Source organism: Heterodontus francisci, chromosome 10 (genome assembly GCF_036365525.1).
Source record: "Heterodontus francisci isolate sHetFra1 chromosome 10, sHetFra1.hap1, whole genome shotgun sequence".
NCBI classification, from domain to species: domain Eukaryota; kingdom Metazoa; phylum Chordata; class Chondrichthyes; order Heterodontiformes; family Heterodontidae; genus Heterodontus; species Heterodontus francisci.
In genome coordinates this window covers 44,527,529-44,551,680 of record NC_090380.1, presented here as the reverse complement: position 1 = coordinate 44,551,680, position 24,152 = coordinate 44,527,529, and the positions used below count along the sequence as shown (strand labels likewise).

Sequence of the window (24,152 nt, the reverse complement as noted above, 5' to 3'; positions counted from 1 at the left end):
AAGTTGGCTGTTGTGACTTTGACTTCCTAAGAAAGCATTCACACAAACAGAATGTGGGCATGAAAAGTGATTATTCTGATTCTGATTCAAGTATTCCAATAGATTGATCGTGTTAAAGACTCCAGAGCATGTCACTTCAGTCTAACAACTTGCAATTATACAGCATCTTTAATGTAATAAAATGTCTGAAGGTGCTTATAAAAGCTTTAAAAAAAAACTTCAATGAAAAACATTTATCTTCGTAACAGTCAGAAAAAAAAAGGAAAAAGAAAAATGACATTTTGGGATGGCTAACCACCAGAAACAAAAATGTACATACTGGACTTCAATAGAAGTATTCTGCAATGCTAAAATACAATATATATTGTAAAATACTTTTACCATTAGAATAAAGATGGTTAAATGCATGAATAGATTCAATCTTCCAAAAGCTCATTCTAGCTTTAGTTTTCTTCCTACTTGTTGAATTGTAGCTCAATGGAATAAAAACTGAGAGGCCTTTGTAGTTCTGTTTTGCAGGATACTTGTTCATGCTTTAAACGTGTATACTGCAAATTAGAACTGCAGACATCTAGCACAATTGATATTTGATTCAAATCACATTTTCTGACATAAAACATTGTTACAAATAAAAAGGAAAATTGCATGAGTATGGTTGGGCCCTAAAATAATTTATTTCACAATAAAAATTGAAAACAAAATCTTTGCTTACATAGAAACAAAATGTATAAAATTGGTGTAAATGTGCGAAAAAGATTTTTGGTATGGAAAATGCTTTTTGCACACCCACAAGCAAGGAATATTTACTAATGTATCATGGGGAAAATACCGCTCTTTGTAATGTGGACCATCAGTTTTATTGGTTAGATTTTTCTTCTAAGGCTTCCTCTGAAATGTTGCTCTGACAAATCCCTATCACTCCCCAGGCTAAACCCACTCCAGTATTTCCTGTTGTCAGGCTGTCTTCATTATCAGCTTTACCTAGGTCATCTTCATTCTCGTGAATCTATGGAAAATAAAAGCATGTTAGCATACGTCTACGATATTCAGTATCATTTCATGATGTTTGCAAATAAAATCGTTGAAATTTGATAGAGTAGCCAGCTAAACTCCAGTAAGTTAATCTTTAATTTCTTTCCTCCTTTAATTTAAACAATTTGAATAGTACTCATTTTATTCTACATACTAGTGACTTCCCAGCAAAAAATACATTGAATGCTCAAGAGTAGCTATATTAGCTGCCTAAATAAAGTGTATTTATAAGAATGCAGGTTAATTTTTCACATTGAAAAATTGTCAGTAAGGCACTTTGATCTGTTCCTTTTGGATGAGTTTTCCCAGCTTGACTAAGCAACATCTGCAACCAGAATCAATAATTGAGATAGAGGATGCAAGAGAATTCCACATAGGATGTGCTGCTTGTGGAACCAGCAACTCAGGAGATCCCTACAACTAAATTTGATCTGAACAGTACAGGATAGAGTAGTAAAATGATTACCATCACTACGAACTGAAAATACGAAGATAGTGTTCTATAAAGATCTAATCCTCACACTTTAGAGGAGATACCATTCTAAGGAGAATTATGAATCAGTCTGAAAAGGAGGCAGTAGCAAGAAGACTTTCCACAAGTTGTCCAAAAGGAATTTAAAAATGGAAAAAATTTCCAGCTGAGGCTTTTCAATGTTGAAAAGATCCAAGCTTCTCTTACCTAGTGAGGACCTGCTAAATTACTGCTCAAGCTACCCATCAGAGAGGTCTTATGAGTAAATAGTTTTACTTAGACACATGAGCTGCAACTCCTTTGTCGGAGAATCTCGAACTAGGGGTCACTGTTTAAAAATGACGAGTCGCCCATTTAAGACACAGATGAGGAGAAATCTCTTCTCTCAAAGGGCTGTAAGTCTTAGGAATTCTCTTAAAAGGAGAGTGGAAGTTGAGTCTTTGAATATTTTTAAGGCAGAGGTAGATAGATTCTTGATAAGCAAGGGGTTGGAAGGTTATCGGGGGTTGGTGGAAATGTGGAGTGATCTTCAGCCATGAACTTATTGAACAGCGAAGCAGGCTCGAGGGGCCTACTCTTGCTCCTAATTTGTATGTTCGTATGTAACTATAGATGGATTGCAATAGCGACTAAGCATTTTCCAAGCCTAAGAAATGGCTAAGGCTAAATGGAAGTACCCTGTATTGGTATCCTGAATACTGACCTTCAGGAAATATCTGTGGTTGGTTAAACAATAACGTGAAAATATTCATTTTTAGGTTGTTCATAATCAGCCAGTATCCTGCAAACAAACTGACCAGCATTTTTTGTTTCTATACTAGCCAGCCTGCAATTTTCTGCTTATTGAGCTCAGTAGGTTCAGGGAGGGAATTCCAGAGCTTACGGTCTTATCAGATGAAGGCATGGCCATCAAAGGTGGAGCAATTAAAATTGGAGATGCTTAAGAGGCCAGAATTAAAACGAGCATACATATCTGAGGGTTGTGGGGCTGTAGAACATTAGAGATAGGAGGGGCGAGGCCATGGAGGGATTTGTAAACCAGGATTAGAGTTTTAAAATTGAAGCATTACTTAATAGGGAGCCAATGTAGGTCAGCAAGCACAGGAATGAAGGGCGAATGAGGCTTGTGTGAGCAAAGACACAAGCAGCAGAGTCTTGGATGACCAGGAGTGTGTTGGAAGAGTCAATATAAAAAGGGAACAAATATACTGTTATCAGTCTGCTGGATTCTTTTGCTGACTTTTTAATAAAAATAGAAAATTTCCAGCACAGGAGCCAGCCATTTAGCCCATTGTATTTGTGCCAACTTAAAAGAACCATAAAGCCCAAACCCATTTTCCAGCTCCTGGTCCATAGCCCTGTAGTTTATGCCACTTCAATGCATGCCCCATTTTTTTTTTTGAATGCAGTGAGGATTTCAGCCTCTACAACCCTTTCAGGCAGGAGTTTCAGACCACCACCACTCTGGGTGAAAACATTTTGCAACTCCCTAAGCCTTCTGTCAATTACTTTAAACCAACGCTCCCTAATTATTGACCTCTCAACTTGAGAAAAAAGGTTCTTCCTATCCACTAGGCACCTCACTTAAATCTCCCTTTAGCTCCTCTGTTCCAAAGAAAACAATCCCAGCCTTTCCAATCTTTCCTCATTGCTAAAATTCACCATTCCTGGCAACATTCATAAATCTCCTCTGTATCCACTCTTGTGCGATCACATCCTGTTAATGCGGTGATCATAACTGTATGCAGTACTCTAACTGTGCCCTAACTAGTGTTTTATGCAATTCTAGCACAACCTTCCTACTCAGAGAGCGGGACAGCAGGAACTGAAACAGGCCCTTGGGCCCACCGAGTCTGTGTCGACCAACAATCACCCATTTTATACTAATCCTACATTAGTCCCATATTCCCTTCCACATCCCCACCATTCTCCTACCACCTACCTACACTAGGGCCAATTTACCCATCAACCTGCAAGTCTTTGGTTGAGAGGAAACCCCGGAGCACCCGGCGGAAACCCATGCGGTCACAGGGAGAACTTGCAAACTTCACACAGGCAGTACCCAGAACCGAACCCGGGTCACTGGAGCTGATGTGCAGTGGTTAGCACCACAGCCTCTCAGCTAAAAAAGGAAAGTATGCTGTATGCCTTCTGAACTACCGATCTACCTTCAGGGGATCTGTGGACACGCGCTCCAAGGTCTCTCTGTTGCTCTACACTTCAGTATCCTACCATTTATTGCGCATTTCATTACCTTGTTAACCTTCCCTAAATGCATTACCTCACTTCTCTGGATTGAATTCTATTTGCCACATTTCTGCCTAGTCCACTGATATCTTCCTGCAATCTACAGCTTTCTCACTCATGATCAGCCACATGGCTAATTTTTGCATCACCTGAAAACTTCTTAATCATGCCCCTAAATTTAAGTCTAGATCAATGATACATAACTCAAAAAGCAAGGGACCTGGTACTGAGCTCTGCAGAACCCCACTGGAAACAGCATTCCAGTCACAAACTACTACCCTTTGCTTCCTGTCACTGAGCTAATTTTGGATCCAACTTGCCGCATGCCCTTGGATCCCATGGGCTCTTCTTTTTCGGACCAATCTGCCATGTGGGACCTTGTCAAGAGCCTTGCTAAAAATCCACATAGACTACATCAAACATGCTACCCTCATTGACCCTTTTCGTATCTCCTCAAAAAGTAAATTCAAGTTATTCAGACATGAACTCCCCTTAAATTTATGCTGACCATCCTTGATTAATCATGCCTTTTTAATTGACTTTATACAATCCCTCAGAATTTTTTCCAATAATTTGCCCCCAATTGAGATTAAGCAAGAAGATAAACACAAAATATTCATTAGGAACCATGCCCATGACTTCTGCCTCTACACACTATTTAGCTTTTTGACCTCCAATCAGTTCATTCTTGCCCTTTATGGATTTAGAAAATAACTTTGGGGTTTCCTTGATTTTACTTTACAATATTTTTCATGCCTTCTTTGCTTTCCTAATTTCCTTTACAATTTCACCCCTGCACTTTCTATACTCCTTTAGCCTTTCTGCAGCTCTCAGTATCTTTTTTAAAAAATCTTCCACGGGATGAGGGCATCGCTGGCTAGGTCAGCATTTATTGCCCATTCCTAATTGCCCTCAAGAAGGTGGTGTGAGCCACCGCCTTGAACCACTGCAGTCCATGTGGGGTAGGTACACCTACAATGCTGTTAGGAAGAGAGTTCCAAGATGTTGACCCAGTGACAGTGAAGGAATGGCAATATAGTTCCAAGCCAGGATGGTGTGTGGCTTGGAGGGGAATTTGCTGGTGATGGTGTTCCCATGCATTTGCTGCCCTTGTCCTGCTAGGTAGTAGAGGTCACTGGTTTGGAAGGTGCTGTCGAAGGAGCCTTGGTGAGTTACTGCAGTGCATCTTGTAGATGGTACACACTGCTACCACTGTGCGTCAGTGGAGGGAGTGAATTTTGAAGATGGTGGATTGGGTGCCAATCAAGCAGGCTGCTTTGTCCTGGATGGTGTCGAGCTTCTTGAGTGTTGTTGGAGCTGCTTCCCTCCAGGCAAGTGGAGAGTACTCCATCACACTCCTGACTTGTGCCTTGTTATATGGCTGAAAGGCTCTGGAGTCAGGAGATGAGTTACTCGCCACAGAATTGCCAACCTCTGACCTGCTCTTGTAGCCACCGTACTTATATGGCTGGTCCGGATCAGTTTCTGGTCAATGGTAAACCCCAGGGTGCTGATGCTAACAGAAGCTTCCCGTTTTTGCCTTGTCCTGCTTTGTATGCACTTTGGCCTCCAGTTGATCCTGATTTGGGAGGCCCATCCTTTTTCGCTCTGTGGGAACATATTTGTTCTGAACCCTCTATTACCAGCTTGAAGGCCTCCCATTACTCTAACACTGATTGACCAAGTAGCTGTTTTCAGGCCAGTTTTGCCAAATCACATCCCAGCTTAGGAAATTTGGCCTTCCTTTTACTCTTGTTTTATCTTTATCCTTTCCCATAATAATGCTTAATTTAACTGAACTCTGATCATTGCCACCAAAATGCCCTCCCTCTGATGGCTTTCCACCTGCCCAGTTTCATTTCCTTAAACTAAATCCAGAACTGTCCTTTCTCTTGTTGGGCTTGCTATGCACTGGCTACGAAAAAAAAAGTTCTCAAATTTTTTTTTTTAAAAAAGAATTCTCTGCCCTCCATATATTTAACACTGATTTTATCCCAGTTAATATTCAGCTGGTTGAAATCCCCAGTTACTGCTCTATTGTTTTTGTACTTCTCAGCAATTTGCCTACATGTTTGCTCTTCTATCTCCCTTGAGGAGTGTTCAGGAAGAACATTTTCCTTTACACCGAATAATAATGACCTGGAATGCGTTGCCTACGAGGGTGGTGGAACCAGAGACGATGAAAGATTTTAAAAGGAAATTGGATTGGCACTTGAGGGTATCATGATCCTATGGGGATTTATTTTTTTCAGGAAATATGCGGTGTGTCTTTAAGACAGCTAAGGATCAGTACTGCTTTAAGAACAAGCAAGCCTCAGGAGTTACCAAGAAGGTGCATTTTGGTTGCCTTGGATACAGCCACTCAGACTGAAGATCGATATACAATGTTGCGATTAACTTTTAAACTGGCTTTTTATCTGAGACAGACCGTTCTAACAGACAGACAGACAGCTGGGCCAGCATGAACTGAACAGAGATCTCTGTTAATTTAAACTGAAGGAAGAGAATTTAGACTGACTTTTATTGTCACTCAAAATTCTAAAGCCAGATTGATTCTATTGGAAGTGGTTGAGAGTTGTTGATCTGCTGTGGTCATCACTGGGAGAAAAAGTTTGAAGCTTCGGATTTCAGACAGTTTTCCTTTCCTCATTGGACCCGGGAAGATTGTGAGTGGTCTTTAATCAGACGATTGTTCATCGGGAGTGTAGATCTGCAAGAACACTATTTTTTTTATTTTAAATATTGTTTTTAACCTTAGTGTTTAAGAATTTAGTTTTTCCTAATAAACAGTTAATTTGTTGATCTAAAGACACCTGGTTTGGTTCGCCTCATTCGGGGGTTAATAGATGGTTCAATTTGGTTTTCTTTAATTTGGAAAGTTTAAAGTGATATGTTATGCGGTGAAGTGACGGGACTGAATTGACAGCGCGTTGCTCCCACCGCAATCAGAATCATATTTTGATTGGGGGCTGTTCTGAGCAGTCGTGTCGTAACAAGGGAAATAAACTGGCAGATACAGCGGGGAATGGGACTGATTGGATTGCTCTAGAGAGCCGGCATGGACTCAATGGGCCAGATGGCCTCCTTCTGTGCTGTAATGACCGACTCCTGATGAGTATTTACATAAAGATATACCAATCCTATGAAACTGTCTCAACTCCAGTGCCTCCTGCTTATAAGCCTGAACACCTCTTGTTTATTGGTATTCTTAGTGATGGGTGGGCCACAGGTGGCAACTAGGGACATTGAACATTTCAGATTAAAGCGACATTTGACTTGCATTCGTTGCTATTGGGTGAATGCTACAAGTGTGGAAGAAAATATTTATCAGCATTATTAGGAGCAAGGTTTTGATGGAACTGAGCATTTCCCTCATGACTGTCCTGATACCATCCAAAATCAGCAGTAAAATGGAGGAAAATCTAAGGCCTTCTATGCCTCAGCACAATCCAAAAATTCATAGTTTATATCTTTAAAGCAGAAATCTCCATGACACTTTACAGGCATAATAAAACTAAGTGAAGTTTGATTGATTCTATATGGCTTTGCACATAGAATGGTTACAGCACAGTAGGCCATTCAGCCCATCATGTACAAGCCAGCTCTGTGCAACAGCAACTTGGCTAGACCCGCTCATCCATCCTTTCCCCATAGCCCTGAAAAAAAAAAAATCCCTCTTCTGGTGCGCATCCAATTTCATTTTGAAAGCCCTAATTTTGTCTGCCTCCACCACACAGTGCATTCCAGATTTTAACCACTCATTGCATAAAAAGTTCTTCATTTCCCCATTGGTTCTTTGTCAACCACCTTAAAATTGTTGTCTTCTGGTTCTCGACCCTTCCACCAATGGGAACAGCTTCTCTATCAATTGCACCCAGACCCCACATGATTTTGAACACCTTTATCAAATCTCCTCTCAACCTTCTCTTCTCTAAAGAGAGAAAACCAGCTGCTCCAATCTAGCCGCATAATTGAAGTCTCATCCCTGGAGCCATTTTCAAATCTTTTTTGCACTCTCTCAAGCCTTCACATCCTTCCTAAAGTACACTGCCCAAAATTGGACACAATTTTCCAGTTGACGATGAACCAGAGTTTTATAAAGATACATCATAATTCCTTGATTTGTACTCTATGCCTCTATTTATAAAGCCCATGATCCCTTTAAACCACTTTCACAACCTTCCCTGCCACCTTCAACGATTTGCACACATACACTCCCAGGTCTCTGTTCCCACAATCCCTTTATATTGTGTCCTTTATTTTATATTGCCTCTCCACTCTTCCTACCAAAAATGTAGGACTTCACACTTCTGTGCATTAAATTTGATCTGCCACATGTCCACCCATTCCACCAGCTAATCGATATCCTCTTGAAGACTATCATCCTCGCTGTTCACAATACTTACAAGTTTTACAAACATACAAATTAGTAGCAGGAGGCGGCCACTTAGCCCCTCGAGACTGCTCCGCCATTCAATAAGATCATGGCTGATCAGATTGGAATCTTGACTCCACATTCCTGCCGACCCGATAACCTTTCACCCCCTTGCTCATCAAGAATCTACCTATCTTTGCCTTAAAATTTTAAAGACTGCTTCCACTGCCTTTTGAGGAAGAGAATTTAAAATTCTCATGACCCTCAGAAAAAAAATTCTCATCTTGGACTTAAATGGGCGACCCCTTATTTTTAAATAAATAGTGACCCCTAGTTCTAGATTCTTCCACAAGGGGAAACATCCTTTCCGCATCCACCCTATCAAGACTCCTCAGGTCTCATGTTTCAATCAAGTTGCCGCTTACTCTCCTAAACTCCAGCGGATACAAGCCCGTCTAACCTTTTCTCAGAAGGCAATCTGCCCATTCCAGTATTAGTCTAGTAAACTTCTCTGAACTGCTTCCACCACATTTATATCCTTCCTTAGATAAGGAGACACAGCATTCCTGATGTGGTCTCACCAATGCCCTGTATAACTGAAGCATAACCTCCCTACTTTTACATTCAATTCCCCTTGCAATAAACAATAACATTCTATTACCTTTCCTAATTACTTGCTGAACTTGCATCCTAATGTTTTGCAATTCATGCACTTGGACACCCAGATCCCTCTGCATCTCAGAGCTCTGCAATTTCTCACCATTTAGACAATCTGCTTCTTTATTATTCTTCCTGCCAAAATGGACTATTTTACATTTTTCCACATTACACTCAACTTGAGGGATCTTTGCCCACTCACTCAGCTTATCTATATCCCTTTGTAGCCTCCTTATGTCCTCTTCACAAGTTACTTTCCTACTTATCTTTGTCTCATCAGCAAATTTAACAACCATACCTGCAGTCCCTTCATCCAAGTCATTTTATATAAATTGTGAAAAGTTGAGGCCCCATCACTGATCCCTGTGGCACACCACTTGTTACACCTTGCCAACCAGAAAATGATCCATTTATGCCTACTGTTTCCTACTAGATAGTCATTAGATTTTACTTGCTGCAATAACCTTTGATGTGGCACCTTATCAAATGCCTTCTGAAAATCTAAGTACAGTATATCCACCGGTTCCCCTTTATCCACAGCACGTTACTTCTTCAAAGAACTTCAATAAATTGGTTAAACATGATCTCCCTTTCACAAAACCATGTTGACTCTGCCTGATTACTTTGAATTTTTTTTTTTAAAGTGCCCTGCTATAACATCTGTCATAAGGAAAATGTTAGAAGCTATTATTAAAGATGTTAAGCTAACTGGCCTGTAGTTTCCTGCTTTGTCTCCCTCCCTTTTTGAATGACGGAGGTTATATTGACTATTTTCCAATCTAATGGAACCTTCCCCGAATCTAGGTAATGTTGGAAAATTAAAACCAACGCATCAACTATCTCAATAGCCACTTCTTTTAGAACCCTAGGATGAAGTCCATTAGGACCCAGGACTTGTCAGCCCACATTTCCAACAATTTGCTCAATACCTCAATGGAGCCTCACAGCTCCAGCGACCCGGGTTCAATTCCGGGTACTGCCTGTGTGGAGTTTGCAAGTTCTCCCTGTGTCTGCGTGGGTTTCCTCTGGGTGCTCCGGTTTCCTCCCACAAGCCAAAGACTTGCAGGTTGATAGGTTAATTGGCCATTATAAAAATTGCCCCTAGTATAGGTAGGTGGTAGGGAAATATAGGGACAGGTGGGGATGTGGTAGGAATATGGGATTAAGTGTAGGATTAGTATAAATGGGTGGTTGATGGTCGGCACAGACTCGGTGGGCCGAAGGGCCTGTTTCAGTGCTGTATCTCTCTTAAAAAAAAACCACTTCCCTGGTGATTGTAATTTTCTTGAGTTCCTCCCTCCCTCCTACTTCCCGATTTACAGCTATTTCTGGGATGATACTTGTATCCTCAATACAGGAAGACCGATGCAAAATACTATTCAATTCATCTGCCATCTTATTTTCCACTATTAATTCCCTAGACTCACTTTCTTTAGGACCAATGCTCACTTTGTTAACTCTTTTTAAAATATCAGTAGAAACTCTTACTGTCTATGTTTCTCCCCAGCTTTCTCTTGTACTCTAACTTTTCCTTCCTTATTAATGTTTTATTTGTTCTTTGCTGTTTATATTCTGTCCAATCTTCTGACTGCCATCCATCTTTGCACAATTATATGCTTTTTCTTTAAGTTTGATACTATCTTTAATTTTTTTAGTTAAGCACAGATGGTGGGTCCTCCCCTTGGAGTTTCTCTTTCTCGTTGGAATGTAGCTATTCTGTGTATTCTGAAACAGTCCCTTAAAATGTTTCCCACTGTTTCTCTATTGACCTATCCCTTAGCCTATTTTGCCAGTTCACTTTAGCTAACTCTGCTTTCATGCCCTCATAATTGTCCTTAATTAAGTTTAAAATACTAGTTGTAGACCCACTCTTCTTGCCCTCAAACTGAACGTAAAATTCAATCATATTATGATCACTGCTGCCTAGGGGCGCCTTCACTATGTGGTCATTAATTAATCCTATCGCGTTGCACAATACCATGTCTTGTATAGCCTGCTCTCTGGTTGGTTCCAGAACGTGCTGTTCCAAGAAACTATCCCGAAAACATTCAATGAACTTATCCAGGCCACCTTTGCCTATCTGATTTTTTTCAATCTATATGTAGATTAAAATCCCCCATGATTATCACTATACCTTTCTGACAAGCACCCATTATTTCTTCCTTAATACCCCATCCTACTGTGTCGTTACTGTTAGGAGGCCTGCACAACACTCCAAGTGACTTCTTGCCTTGATCATTACTCATCTCGACCCAAACCACTTGTATGTCCTGGTTTCCTGAACTGAGTGTTCTCTATTGCGTTAATACCATCATTAATTAAACAGAGCCACCCCTCCACCTTTTCCTAGCTTCCTGTCCTTCCTAAATGTCATGTACCCTTCAATATTCAGGTCCCAATCTATGCCTTCCTGCAGCCATGTCTCTGTAATGGCTATCAGATCGTAATTATTTATTTACATTTGCACAATCAGTTCATCTGTTTTGTTTCGAATGCTAGGTGCATTCAGATACAGAGCCTTTAGTTTTATCCTTGTATTATTTTTGTAACCTCTAACCTTGTCTGATTTATTTAGATTTGTACTCACTGTCCTTTCTTGTCACAGTATGTTCATCTTTTCCCATATCAATACCTTGCTCTCCTCTTTGATTTACCACATCTTCCCAAATTTGATCCTTTTTTTTTTAGTGATACAGCACTGAAACAGGCCCTTCGGCCCACCAGGTCTGTGCCGACCATCAACCACCCATTTATACTAATCCTACACTAATTCCATATTCCTATCACATCCCCACCTGTTCCTATATTTCCCTACCACCTACCTATACAAGGGGCAATTTATAATGGCCAATTAACCTATCAACCTGCAGGTCTTTGGCATGTGGGAGGAAACCGGAGCACCCAGAGGAAACCCACGCAGACACAGGGAGAACTTGCAAACTCCACACAGGCAGTACCCAGAATGGAACCTGGGTCACTGGAGCTGTGAGGCTGCGGTGCTAACCACTGCGCCGCCCCACTATTTAGTTTAAAACCCTCTCTACTTCCCTAGTTATGCGACTCGCTAGAACACCGGCCCCAGTACAGTTCAGGTGTAGACCTTCCCAACAGTACAGCCCCCACTTTTCCCAGTATTGGTTCCAGTGCCCCATGAACTGGAACCCACTTCTACCACACCAGTCTTTGAGCCACGAATTCATTTCTCGAATCTTATTTCCGCAACTCCAATTTGCACGTGGCTCAGGTAATAATCCAGCGATTACCGCCTTTGAGGTATCGCTTCTTAATTTGGTGCCTAGATCCTCATACTCCCTATGCAGAAACTCCTTCCTTGTCCTGCCTATGTCATTGATACTTACATGGACCACGACGAGTGGATTCTCCCCCTTCCACTGCAAGTTCCTCTACAGTTCAGGGCAGGTGTCCCAAACCCTGGCACCGGGCAGGCAACACAGGCCTTCTGGACTCTCTCTCTTTGCTGCAGAGAACAGTGTCAATCCCCCTCACTATACTGTTCCCTACTCCCCTTTTTGCTACCCCCAGTTGAATGGCTTTGTGTACCATGGTCAGTCTGCTCATCCACACTTCAGCTCTCGCTCTTGTCCATACAAGCTGCAAGAACCTCGAACTTGTTCCTCAATTGCAAGGGCTGATGCTCCTCCACTTCCACCTTCTCGATCCCCTTACCTGCCTGACTTGCAGTCACACCCTCCTGTCCCTGGCCACTGACTAAAACAGATAACCCTATCACATGGGGTGTGACTGCCTTCTGCAACAAAGTGTCCAGGTAACTTTCCCCCTCCCTAAGGCATCGGGGTGTCTGCAGCTCAGCCTCCAGCTCAATGACTCTGAACCGAAGCTCCTCTAGCCACAGACACTTACCACACACATGGTTGCCATGGACTGCCACATACTGCAGCTGTGACATCACCTGTCCTGCCATCTTTATTGTATTAATTTAATTTACTTTTTCTTAATTTACTTCCCCTCCTTACCAAACTCCCTTCTTCACACGGTGCCCTTCGGCAGCACTGAGAGTGCCCTGAATTTATACTAGAGCTCAGAGACCAGTTTAAGCTGGCTAACTAATTAACTAACAACAGCTACTCAGAGCTTGTAAACCCCGTTTAAAATTGTAAGATACCTAACTTACTTCTTAAACAGTAATTTCAATTAATTACTTAATGTAACAAAAAAAAAACTAGACTTGAGAAAGTAACCCTTAAAATTCATTCACTTACCAAACTCCCTTCTTCACACACTTGTGCCCTCCAGCAGCACTCAGTGCAGACCACGAATTTTTTAAAAAAGCATGCCAAAAGCTCAGAGATTTGGAGAGAAGCAGCAGGAGAGGATGAGAGGTTTTACAAAGCACACCAAAAGCTCTCAGATTCAGAAAGCAGTGGGAGGGGTTCGGAGGCAAATCAAAAATTGAAAAGTGATGTCACAATCAACAGCGAACACAGGGAAACAAAGTCAGCTGCGGTGAGTATACAGGTAAGCTTTCAATTTAATCTAAGTTAATCAAATATAAAATACTTAATTGATTCATTAGTATAAAAACTGAAATCTAAGGCAGATTTTATAATTTATCATATATCAACAGACCAGCAGGGAGAGTATTGGTCCAAATTAGGAGTTGGGAAATTAAAAATTTTTTGAATCGGGGTAACGCGACATTAAGTGTTGTAATAAGAGTATTAGCACACAGCAGGCCAAGAGATGTTCATTACAATTGATTTTTTAAAAAGGGAATTGAGGGTTTTTGTTTAGATCATGGATGGGCAGCTGCAGCCTGTTGCTTGCAATTCCTGCGCCATGTGGGAATTTCAGGAAACTTCATTTGTCCAGGGAGAACATGTGTAAGAAGTGTCTCCAACTGCTTCAACTTGAGTTCAGGATTTCCGTGCTTGAGGGGCAGCAGAGTTTCCTGGATCATACATTCTAGGAGATGGTCACCCCACAGGCAGTAGGAGTTCAGGATAGTAGGGTGCGTGGCTATCCGGAAGAGTAGGAAGAGGCAGGAAGTGCAGGAGTCTTCAGGGCATGTGCCACTCTCAAACCGATACTCAGCTTTTGAGACTGCTGAGAGCGATGATACCTTGCAAGGGTGCAGTCCAAACCATGGCACCAATGGACATGGGACTGTACAGGAGAGAGCAAAGTGCAGAAATGCAGTTGTTATAAGTGATTCCATTGGCAGGGGGACAGAAATACATTTTTGTAACTGAGTCCAGATTGGTGTGTTGCCTTCCTGGTGCCAGGGTAAAAGGACATCACTGAGAGGGTGCACGATATTCTGCAAGGGGAAGGGAGAGAACCAGACGTTGTGGTGCATGTGTTGGTACCAACAACTTAGGAAGGGCAAGTATTGAGGTCCTACAGTCAAATTTTCAGGAGCTGAGAAGGAAGTTAAAGAATAGGATCTTGAGGGTAGTGTGACGGAAACCACACCTGCCAAAATGAGACATTAATTTAGTCATATGGAACATGATTTTTGAACTGTGTCATGCTAGACCCCCACCTGCCAAGAATGACGCAGATTAATTTTGTCATATGAACATTGATTTTAAACTGTTGCCGGAGCGAGGAAATTACTTGTTAAAACAGAGCAGCCGTGGCCGGAAAAAACATTTGCATACTAACAGACAGTCCTTGGAGGGACAAAGGGGCTATTCCCTGCTCCAATTTTACCCACAATGGACTTTGAGCACCAGGTATTGTGGGTAGGAAGAGACAAATCAGGGCAGCTAAGACAAGTGAAGCCACAAAGAGATATGTTCAGACCAGCTAGTCACATGACTAACCTACTTGGCAACCTGGGTTTTTTCTGAATTGTACAAAGAGTTTGAAATCAGAAAGAGAGAGGGGCCGGGGGGGAGGAGGAGAAAGAGAGGGGGGCCAGGGGGGAGGGGAAAGAGAGGGGCCGGGGAGGGGGGGCAGAGAGAAGCGGGGGAGGGGGGAGAGGCTGTGGGGTGGGAGAACAGGCAATATAAAACAAAGCGTACAACTTTAAAAGGAGGTGCAGGAACAAAGGGACCTGGGTGCATATGTGCATACGTAATTCAAGGGTGGCCAGGACAGGGTGAGAGTGCGGTTTATAAAGAATACAGTCTCCTCGGCTTTATTAATAGGGGCATAGAGTACAAGAGCAAGGAAGTTATGTTGAACTTGTACAATACACTAGTTGGCCTCAGCTGGAGTATTGTATATTAAGCAAAGATGTGATGGCTTTGGAGCAAGTGCACAAAACGATTCATGAAAATAGTTCCAGGGATGAGGAACGTCATTTATGAAGATAGGTTGGAGAAGCTGGGACCATTTTCCTAGAATAGAATGCCGAGAGGAGATTGGACAGAGATATTAAAATCATGAGGGGTCTGGACAGAGTAGACAGGAAGGAACTGTTCCTACTCATGAAAAGATAATGAACGAGGGCACAGATTCAAGGTAATTGGCAAAAGAAGCAATGGTGTTAAGAGGAAAAGCTTTTTCATGCAGTGAGTGGCTAGGATGTGGAATGCACTGCCTGAGTGTGTGGTGGAAGCAGCTTCAAATCGAGGCACTCAAAAGGGAATTAGATAATTATCTGAAAAGGAAGAATGTACAGAGTTATGGAGTGAAGGCAGTGGAGTGGCACGAAGTGAATTGCTCACTTGGAGAGCCAGTGCAGGCACGATAGGCTGAATGGCCTCCTTCTGTGCTGTAACAATTGAGAGATTCAGTGCTCTTAGTAGCAACTCCCGGGGAACCCCACAGAATACCTTCCTCCAGTTGGAAAAACAACCAACCATTCATCACTACCTTTGTTTCCTGTCACCCAGCCAACTTTGTATCCAATGGGATCTGGGTGTGCATGTGCATAAAAATCATGAGGGGTCTGGATAGAGTAGGCAGAAAGGATCCATGCTGTCACTTTCTCTTTTAATCCATGGGCTTCAATTTTGCTGGCAAGTCTATTATGCGGCACTTTATCAAACACCTTTTGGAAGTCCATATATACATCAACCGCATTACCCTCATCAACCCTCTTATCTCATCAAAAAATTCAAGTTAAACACAGTTTGTCTTTAGTTGGGGAAAGCCATCACAGATTTTTAAATCAGCAATTGTCCAAGATACTGTTAATTTTGTCCCAGATCATCATTTGTGGAAAAGCTTTTCCATAATTGAGGTTAAACTGACTGGCCTATAGTTGCAGGGTTTATCCTTCCACATTATTTTGAATTAGGGTATAACATTTGCAATTCTATAATCCTCAGGCACCACCCCTGTATGTAAGGAGGATTGCGAGATTATGGTCAGTACCTCCACAATTTGCAACCTGCAATTTCCATCCTTACTTCCCTCAGTGTCATTTGATGCATCTCACCCTGTGCAAGTTAACTTAGTCATTAATTGATTAATGCTTTTAGATCACTGACTGTAATCATTTATCACAGTATTAAACCTCCACCAGGAGATGCATCGTAGGTTTAATAGTACTCAAGTTGTCCTTCCTGTTAAGCTATCAGCACTTCAAATATTTGCCCCATTTTCTCAATACTCACTCATAAAAGGGTACCATGCGTATAGCACCCACCACAGCCCCCCACTCCCAAAACAGACTCTTTCACATGCACTTAATATATATTTTGGCAAATATCATTTTCATTCCTTTCAAATAGCCCACTGATAAATTTGCCCAGGGAGAAAGCAAAGTATAAACTAGACACTGCATAAACTTGTACTTAATTTGAAGTCTAACATCTTAGCATTGTAACCACAAAAGCCTAGAAGACTACCTAGTACCCACCACCAGAGTGCGTCCAATTACAGAATGAATCCCTGTCAGATGGAAATGCTGTATCTCCATATCCAGCTTGGCCAAACCATCTTCATTAACCTCCACATTGCCCAGGTCACCTGCATGTCTACAGTGGATTGAAAGTGCTTTGTTTTAAAGAATAATAGAATTTTACAGCACAGAGGAAGTCCATTCAGCCCATTGCAACCATGCTGCCTCTGAAAGAGCTATCAATGTAGTGCACCTACCCTTTACTCAAACTCTTTTCTTTTGCATATATTTATCCCTTTCCTTATGATGTTTTGTTTCCATCAACAACCCTCCAGGTAAAATAAAAACTCCTATTCTCTTCTCTGGTTTCTTTTAGCAATTACCTTAAATTTATAATTTAGATATGGATTGCATACAACCACTGCTGCACACTTGAGAGGCTAATGTTGATCCAAGTCCAGACCTCTTATGGAAGAGGGACTGTGTATAATGGCTAAGGTACAATCCTGCTCAGTGTCAAATTGGTGCCTTGTAATTGGCAAAGGAAGACCTGCCTCATTATCAAGGATGCTGTTGGCTTGTACCTGTTTATCTGGAAACGGGTACATCCTTTGGGAGAAGACCCACAAATCACAGGGCAACATAAAACGGACTGAGACCAGACATCCTGGGTCTCCATCCCCTTTTCCTCTCTCTCTGCATCCAGAATTGAGTATTTCCTTGGTGCATGGGAGAAGAGGAATAGCTCCAAAATTTTACAAGTTAACACCATGAAGATGCATACCTCAGAATTAAATACTATCTAAAACCAGCATATTCCTACAGAAATTACAATTTCTTTTGATATGATTGCTGAAACAGAACTCACCTCTTGTGCTCATCTGGTGCACCATGTATTTCATTGTTCGGATTGTAATGAGATCCTGCACTGATCCAACCTGAAACAAATAATTTACACTAAGTGCTTCTGAAAAATTGAGGAAACTGGAGTTTACATTAGAGAAGGGCAGGCAAAAAGACAGGTTAGCATGGATAGATGAGCTGTACAATGGCAACTGTGTTTTCTGAACAAGGTACGAGTTCAAGCATTCAAATCTTCTGTTAACAGATTACATTTGACTAACCTTGAATAAGAATCTCAAGGTCAAAGTGAAGCAGACACATACCTTTCTCTCCATCCACCGCACCGCCCCCCCCCCCTCCACATTTGTACCTGCGGAAGTGATCCAGGGCCCACTCCTCAGAAGATGAGACAGGCCAGTGTGTCTGGGCTCCACCTCCCGAGGTAGAGCTCTCTTCTTGATTGAAGGGCCACTTTCTCCGCGTGAAACCGAGCATAAAAGGCCCCCAGATGCGAGTATGTACTCCTTAATGGAGGTGATGATAGGTGCAGGAAACTTGCAAATACATATCTTGAAGTCATATTAAGTCCTTCATGTTTGTGTGTCAAGGAAGAAGGGAATGGAACAGTTCTATGGCATGTTGTTGGCATTTCAGTTAAGTATTTTGTTCAAAGAAGGACAAGGTAGGTGGATATATGAAACATGCTTATAATATTTAATTAGTTCCAGTTGTGACTGCTTTCCTTGGCTGAGGTGGTGAGGCCGTTGAGCTCTGACTGATTAACTGTGCTGTGGTTGCTCATGGTGGTACTTACTGCAAGTGTACCTCATCAGTCTGGGCCTATACCATGTTGTGCTCCATCCACCCCCATCCCCACTTCAGCATCAAACAATTATTGGCTCTTTTGCCTTATTTTGAACAGTAAAAACACAGATAAGTCACAAAACTTGATGGCTCTGGGATCAGCTGCAGCACTTTCAGACATGCTTCCTATGGTAGGCCAGTTTCTTGCTCCTAGGTATTCATTGGCTTAAATGTTGCAGCAGCAGCACCAAACATCTCTGGCCCCTCCCTGTTCTGCCAAGGCAAGTGTGATGGAGTCCACAGTTTGCAAGACCAGTACAGGATCATGTGTAGATTATTGTTGGAACAGATGACTTGTTGAATTGTTAAGTGCACAGACTCTAGTTTCAAAGCATGTTTTTTTTTTGAGTAAGTCCCTAACTTAAAAGTTCAGGGTTCTGGGGAAACTAAAACTAGTTGGAATCTGATAAGTCACAGTCATTTGACCAGAGGCACGTGACCTATCCAAGCTCAGATTTGGGAGCTCCAGCAGGTTGCAGGTTTTTTGGCAGACAAGCTGCAGAGAGAGAAAGCTGATTCTGGGAGCATTGTCAGATAAGAGTTGCAGCAGCTGCTTTCGGTGACAAAGAAATACTGGTGGAACCATGCCATCAAGACTGTCATGAGCAGCGCCATGGATGTTCGAGGTGATAAAACCGTAACATTAAACAGAAAGACTGCAATGCTCGCTATTGATGAGAACGTATTTCATTGGTGTGTGCATCTTGGAGGACAGAAGCTGGAAATCTACCTGAAGTTCAAAGTTTTGAAGAACTTTGTGGCTGCTCAATGCTACCTGTGCTCAGAGAACTGACCAGTAAAATTAGGGAGGTCTATGTTTGTTGCATCTGGTAATTAATGTGTAATCTGTAAACTGTGTCTATTGACTGCGATTTGACTGTAAATTCAGGTTTAGATTATGTTGATTTTGGTTTGATTGTTAAAGTTGAGCATTGGGCTTATTTTTCCTAATTCCATTGCATGTGTACAGTCAAATGGTGTTCCCCCAAGAAATACTGTCCTAGCAGGTAACATTCACGACAAACAGGTGGTTCATCCCACATTCACTATCAGGTTACAGAAAATTATAGAAGTTTTCTGTTTGAGGGTGAAGCATCCCCACTTTTGTCTGATGAGGCATGCAAGTCAATTGTTATCCTTGCAGATACAGGGGCAGCACAGTCACGGATGTTGGCAGGTGACATGGATTTCTTCCCCAGTAGTTCGCTGAATATGAAGGTGTTAGTTAAGGGTATTGATGGAATCTATTTATCTGTTCCCTTATATAAAGGTTGATTTGAAATGGAACTTAGTCACTGGTCCTGTTACCGTTGGTGTAATTCTTAGTTTGCCTGTTGAAGGTGCAGATTTTATTGCTAAAAAATGACTTGGCTGGGGATAAGGTATTGGCGTCTCCAGTGGTTTCTGGGAAACCAGCTGAGGCTGCTGAATCTGAGATTTTGCAGGTAGAATTTTCCAGACTATTCCTAGATTGTGTTGTGACTAAATCCCAGACTCATACGGTTAAACAAGCTGAGATGGATTCAGTTGTTGTGGAGGACAATTCAGGTGTTTGATTGGCTGAAACCTTTAAGGATTTGGTTGGGGATGTTGGTGTTAAAGGCTCCAAGGCTAACAATGGCAAATTGATTAACAGATGTTCCTTGGTCAAGGCACAACAGTTTGTCTCAAATGGCATGTTCTAAGGTAGAGGCTGAAAAGATCAGAGTGCTTTTATGTCAAGAATGATATTTTGATGAGGAAGTGGAGACCTCCCCAGAGGTCCACTGATGAGAACTGGGCTGCAGTCCATCAAATTATTGTCCTTCCTTGCCCACGAGATTCCAGCTGCAGGTCATTTAGGTATTTGGAAGACTCAAGCTGGGGTAATGGTACATTTTTACTAGCTGAAGCTGCACAAGGATGTTGTTGACTTCTAAAAGACATACCACATGTCAGATGGTTGGGAAGCCACAGGTGGTAGAGAATGTAGATGGTGATAAGTATGAGACAGAGTTCTCAGATTGAGCTGCAGAGGTGTTGGAGGGTCTGGATGAAGTGCAACATCTACCTGAACAACAGAGCAAAGACATAGCTGACCTGTTGAGGGAATATATCTGCATGTGCAGATAAGCCAAGTAGTACTTCTCTGCTATTCATGAAGTTGATGTAGTGGAAGCTAAACCAATTAAGCAAAACCCTACAGACTCAATCCCAGCAAATTGGCCACAGTCAGGGAGGAGGTTCAATACAAATGTTAAATAATTATATAATTGAACCCAAAGTGGTTGGAGTTCACTTGTCATTCTGCTACCAAAACCAGATGGTTCTCAAAGATTTTGGATTGATTACCAAAAGGTTAACTCCTATCTCACCCAAAGGCTTAAAGATTATATGATTGGGTGGGGAACTTGACCTTTGTTAGCAAGATTGATTTGCTTAAGGGATATTTGCAAGTCCCCTTGACCGACCAAGCCAGAAATTTCTGCTTTTGTGACACCAGATGGTCTGTTCCAATGTAAAGTCATGCCATTTGGTATGAAGAATGCACCAGCTACATTTCAAAGATTAATCAATCAAATGATTGTCAAGTTGAGTAATTGTGTTGTGTACATTGATGGCCTTTTGGTGTACGGCAACACATGTAGGTGGGCACAAAGAACAATTATTTGTTTTGATACTAATCCCACCACAAAGAAAAATCCAGCCCATTGTGCCCAAATTGGAAAAAAGGAATTTGGTCAGTACTTAGCAGGGATGAAGGCTTGAAGGATATGCACGAAGAAAGATTTTTGGTCTTGTCTAACAGCATCATTGTTGTTCCCATAAATGGAACCAGAGATTGGACCCGTCTTGTATGTGATGTGACGTTTTCACAACATCAATGTTATCTCAGGAAGTAGAACAGTGTAAATTTCAGCAGGGAACGGTTTAGGTGCTCTGCCACCTGCAGCCCATTTTTTGCTGCCAGGATATCTGTGGTCTAATGATTATCACCAGAGGGTTGCCCAGTTAAGGGAAGGGCAAGTTCACCAAATAATCTTTGGCATCAAGCATACAGCAAAATTGTCATACTCAGCAAAATCCCTGTTAATTTCATTGGGGTCAAAGATGAAGCTTGCCATTCATTTTTCTATGGACTTAACAGTTCTACACTGCACTTGCTGCAAGCAGCTTTCTGGGCTTGTTATCTTGTCCATACTACTATGCTCTGAAGAATAATTTCTCAGTACCCATGCACAACTGATTTAACTTCCTCTATCCTACATTGTGTCCTTTCTGTGCTATTTGAACTTTGATTTTATGTGGAATCTTGATTCATTATTTTGCAGTCAAGATCTCTGGCTCTAGACCCTTTTGCACTTTTTGACTACAGTGTAAATTATTATATGTGTTCTAAGCATTACCATAGAAATTTATCAAAGAAGCATCTGTACACATCAGATCCTCCAATCTCCAACATACACTGAGCAAGCTGTGCATGCATCTCTCCCTGCAATTGCTCGATCGTTCGGCACAAATCTACTTGGATCTCAGACATGGGTCAGACAGAGCCTTTCGGGGACACACCATCTATGCTACAAAGTCATCCTAAATTAGGGCTTTACTGTCATTGAAGGAAGTCCAGACCAAAATGCCCTTTGTGCCTACTAATCAGTCTTGGAAGACCATATCTGGGCTTAAAAGAAGAATCAGTGCTCTTCAGGATTCTCAGTTATTGACAACCAATTGGTAGGACAAATGGCCTTGTGTCTTCTAATTAATACCTTTGAAATCCCTTCCTGAACCATGCAAAGCCATTATATATTGCACTTGGGGACACCCACTACCATATCCTACTGGTTAGCCAATCACCTGATGACTGCAAACACAAAGCTTTATCACATACTTTATTTCTAATGACAACATCCATTAATTTTTATTTCCCTGTGGGAAAGCAGAAGTTTGCAATTGTGCGTGTGATAACTGAACAAATAAGAATCAAGTAAAAAATGGAGCTGGAGCTAGAGCCTTGGACCTCAGCTTGCAAACTGGCAACACTTAATTCCTGCAAGGACCAAAAGCATCAAATTCTCTTACTATCAAAACAGGAAATGCAACAAAAAAAAGAGTCAAATATAGGACTTGAGGGGAGGGAATAGAAGGGAAAGATATCAGAGAAAGATCTTGAAAATGTGTAAATAGATGACTCAAGTCTCGAAAAGGAGTTCGGTCTTTGTCCTTACTGCCTGGAGGATAAGGTACAACATTATTTTAAATTCTGTTATGTTGGTACAGATCACTCAACAATAGCTGTAAGAACATAAACTTTGTTCTCCATGTAACTACAAGTTATAAATATACATTTCATACCATTGGTTAGGTCACCAAAGCTGTGAATGTGAAGCCCATGCTTTCCAGGAGTCAGTCCAGTAAATTCTCCTTTTACAGTCACACATCCATTTACCTACAAAATCCAAATTCCATATTCAACAAATTATGCTGGTATTGGAAAGTCAATTTGATAAACTATTAGACACAATATGCATTGAAAATTAGCAAATGTAAGCACTGTGTCTTAATACAGATGAGTGGCAAACACTGTTTAAAAATGCTAGAAGTTCAACAAATATCCTGGGCGTTGTATTACAGTAGTGCATCATTTTATATTCACACATTCAAAATGAACACATATACATACAGGAAATTATTAGGACTTTGCAACAGATTTCAGGAAAGACAGTCTTCACATAGGAGTGCAAAACAGGACTAAACATTCCAGGGTAAATTACTGTTGCAGCCGTAAAGATATGGCCAAGATGCACAAGGGTTCAGTCAACAGGCTGGGTTTGAAAAAAATGGCATGAATGATAAAAAAAAAGATGCAAATGACAACAAATGTCTTTTACAAGGAAGAATTTGAAGACAAAGACAAGGGGGTTGAGTTTGACTGCAAAGGTGCATTGAATTGTTTTTCACAAATTTATGACCTCTACCAATTTAACCCCAAAAGATTCCATCCCAATTAAATTTAAAAAGTTTTAAATTGCATAGTTGTGCTAAAAGAAACATTATTCATCAGTATTATCACTAATTGCTTGGTTGGACTGAAAGGAGGCATCTGCAGCCCTAATTCTTAAAATACCATGTTTACTGGACTTTTGAGCTAGTTAAGCTACTTTTAGGCTAATGTTGACTGGTTATTTTAATTCCTCACATCTTTGCTAATGAACCGACCATGGAAATTGGGAACAACAGTACTAATCAGCTGGGAGTAAAAACAAAAAATGCTGTTTTCCATTTTTATTTCAGATTTCCAGCATCCGCAGTATTTTGCTTCTGCTCAGTTGGGAGTTTGTCTAAAACGAATAGCTCTTCTAGCATTAACTATGTCAAAAGTGGAAAATCTAACTTTATCGCTGCCATGTTTGTTACAAACGTAGAGAGTAATGATTTATTGGGAACTTAGTGCACGAGTTACAAAAAGGATAGAAAGTCAGAGGGGAGTGGACTAAGTTTTACCAAATCTTGCAATAATAATTTGGTTTCCATAAAATTGGGGGTAAATATGCTTTTTCTAAAAAAAAAACTCAATGGGTTAGGGAAAATATTTAACCATAACCGATGGAGTCAGAAAATGAACCCATTTGGGTATGCAGAGGATTTACTTTGACACAAAGCTCAGCTCTCAGTCAGAATCAGACGGGGAGGCAGCTTTGACCCACCGCCTGCAGTTCAAACACTAACCGACACACCGCGCCACGCTCTCTCAGGGACACCACTTGCTGCCATTTGTATTTAAAAGTCGGCCCGCTACCGCTACTCACGTCCGACTTGAAGAACACGACTCCAAAAGCATTAAGGTTACCAGTAAGGACGCAAATAGCGTTAGCCATGTTTTCTCGGCTGCACGTGCTGGGGCTGCC

The 24,152-nt window shown here is 41.4% G+C and overlaps 1 protein-coding gene across 1 annotated transcript; it reads right to left on the bottom strand.

Moving 5' to 3' along the window:
* Nucleotides 1–402: 402 nt before the first annotated feature.
* Nucleotides 403–24,133, bottom strand: LOC137374433 (superoxide dismutase [Cu-Zn]-like). The gene is made up of 5 exons (XM_068040542.1): nucleotides 24,054–24,133; nucleotides 22,600–22,693; nucleotides 17,429–17,498; nucleotides 16,579–16,696; nucleotides 403–1,006 (listed from the first exon to the last, which is right to left on the bottom strand). Exons 1-5 carry the CDS (start codon nucleotides 24,120–24,122, stop codon nucleotides 857–859), a joined length of 501 nt encoding a protein of 166 aa, XP_067896643.1. The 5' UTR covers nucleotides 24,123–24,133; the 3' UTR covers nucleotides 403–856.
* Between the last annotated feature and the right edge of the window lie 19 nt (nucleotides 24,134–24,152).

Bases quoted from the DNA above. Each gene is read 5' to 3' on its own strand.
- LOC137374433 (XM_068040542.1), bottom strand. From the start codon at position 24,122: ATGGCTAACGCTATTTGCGTCCTTACTGGTAACCTTAATGCTTTTGGA. The intron at 17,499-22,599 runs GTATGAAATGTA...TATTTGTTTCAG, and splicing joins CTTTGGTGACCTAACCAATG to GTTGGATCAGTGCAGGATCT. The intron at 16,697-17,428 runs GTGAGTTCTGTT...AATCCACTGTAG, and splicing joins GCACCAGATGAGCACAAGAG to ACATGCAGGTGACCTGGGCA.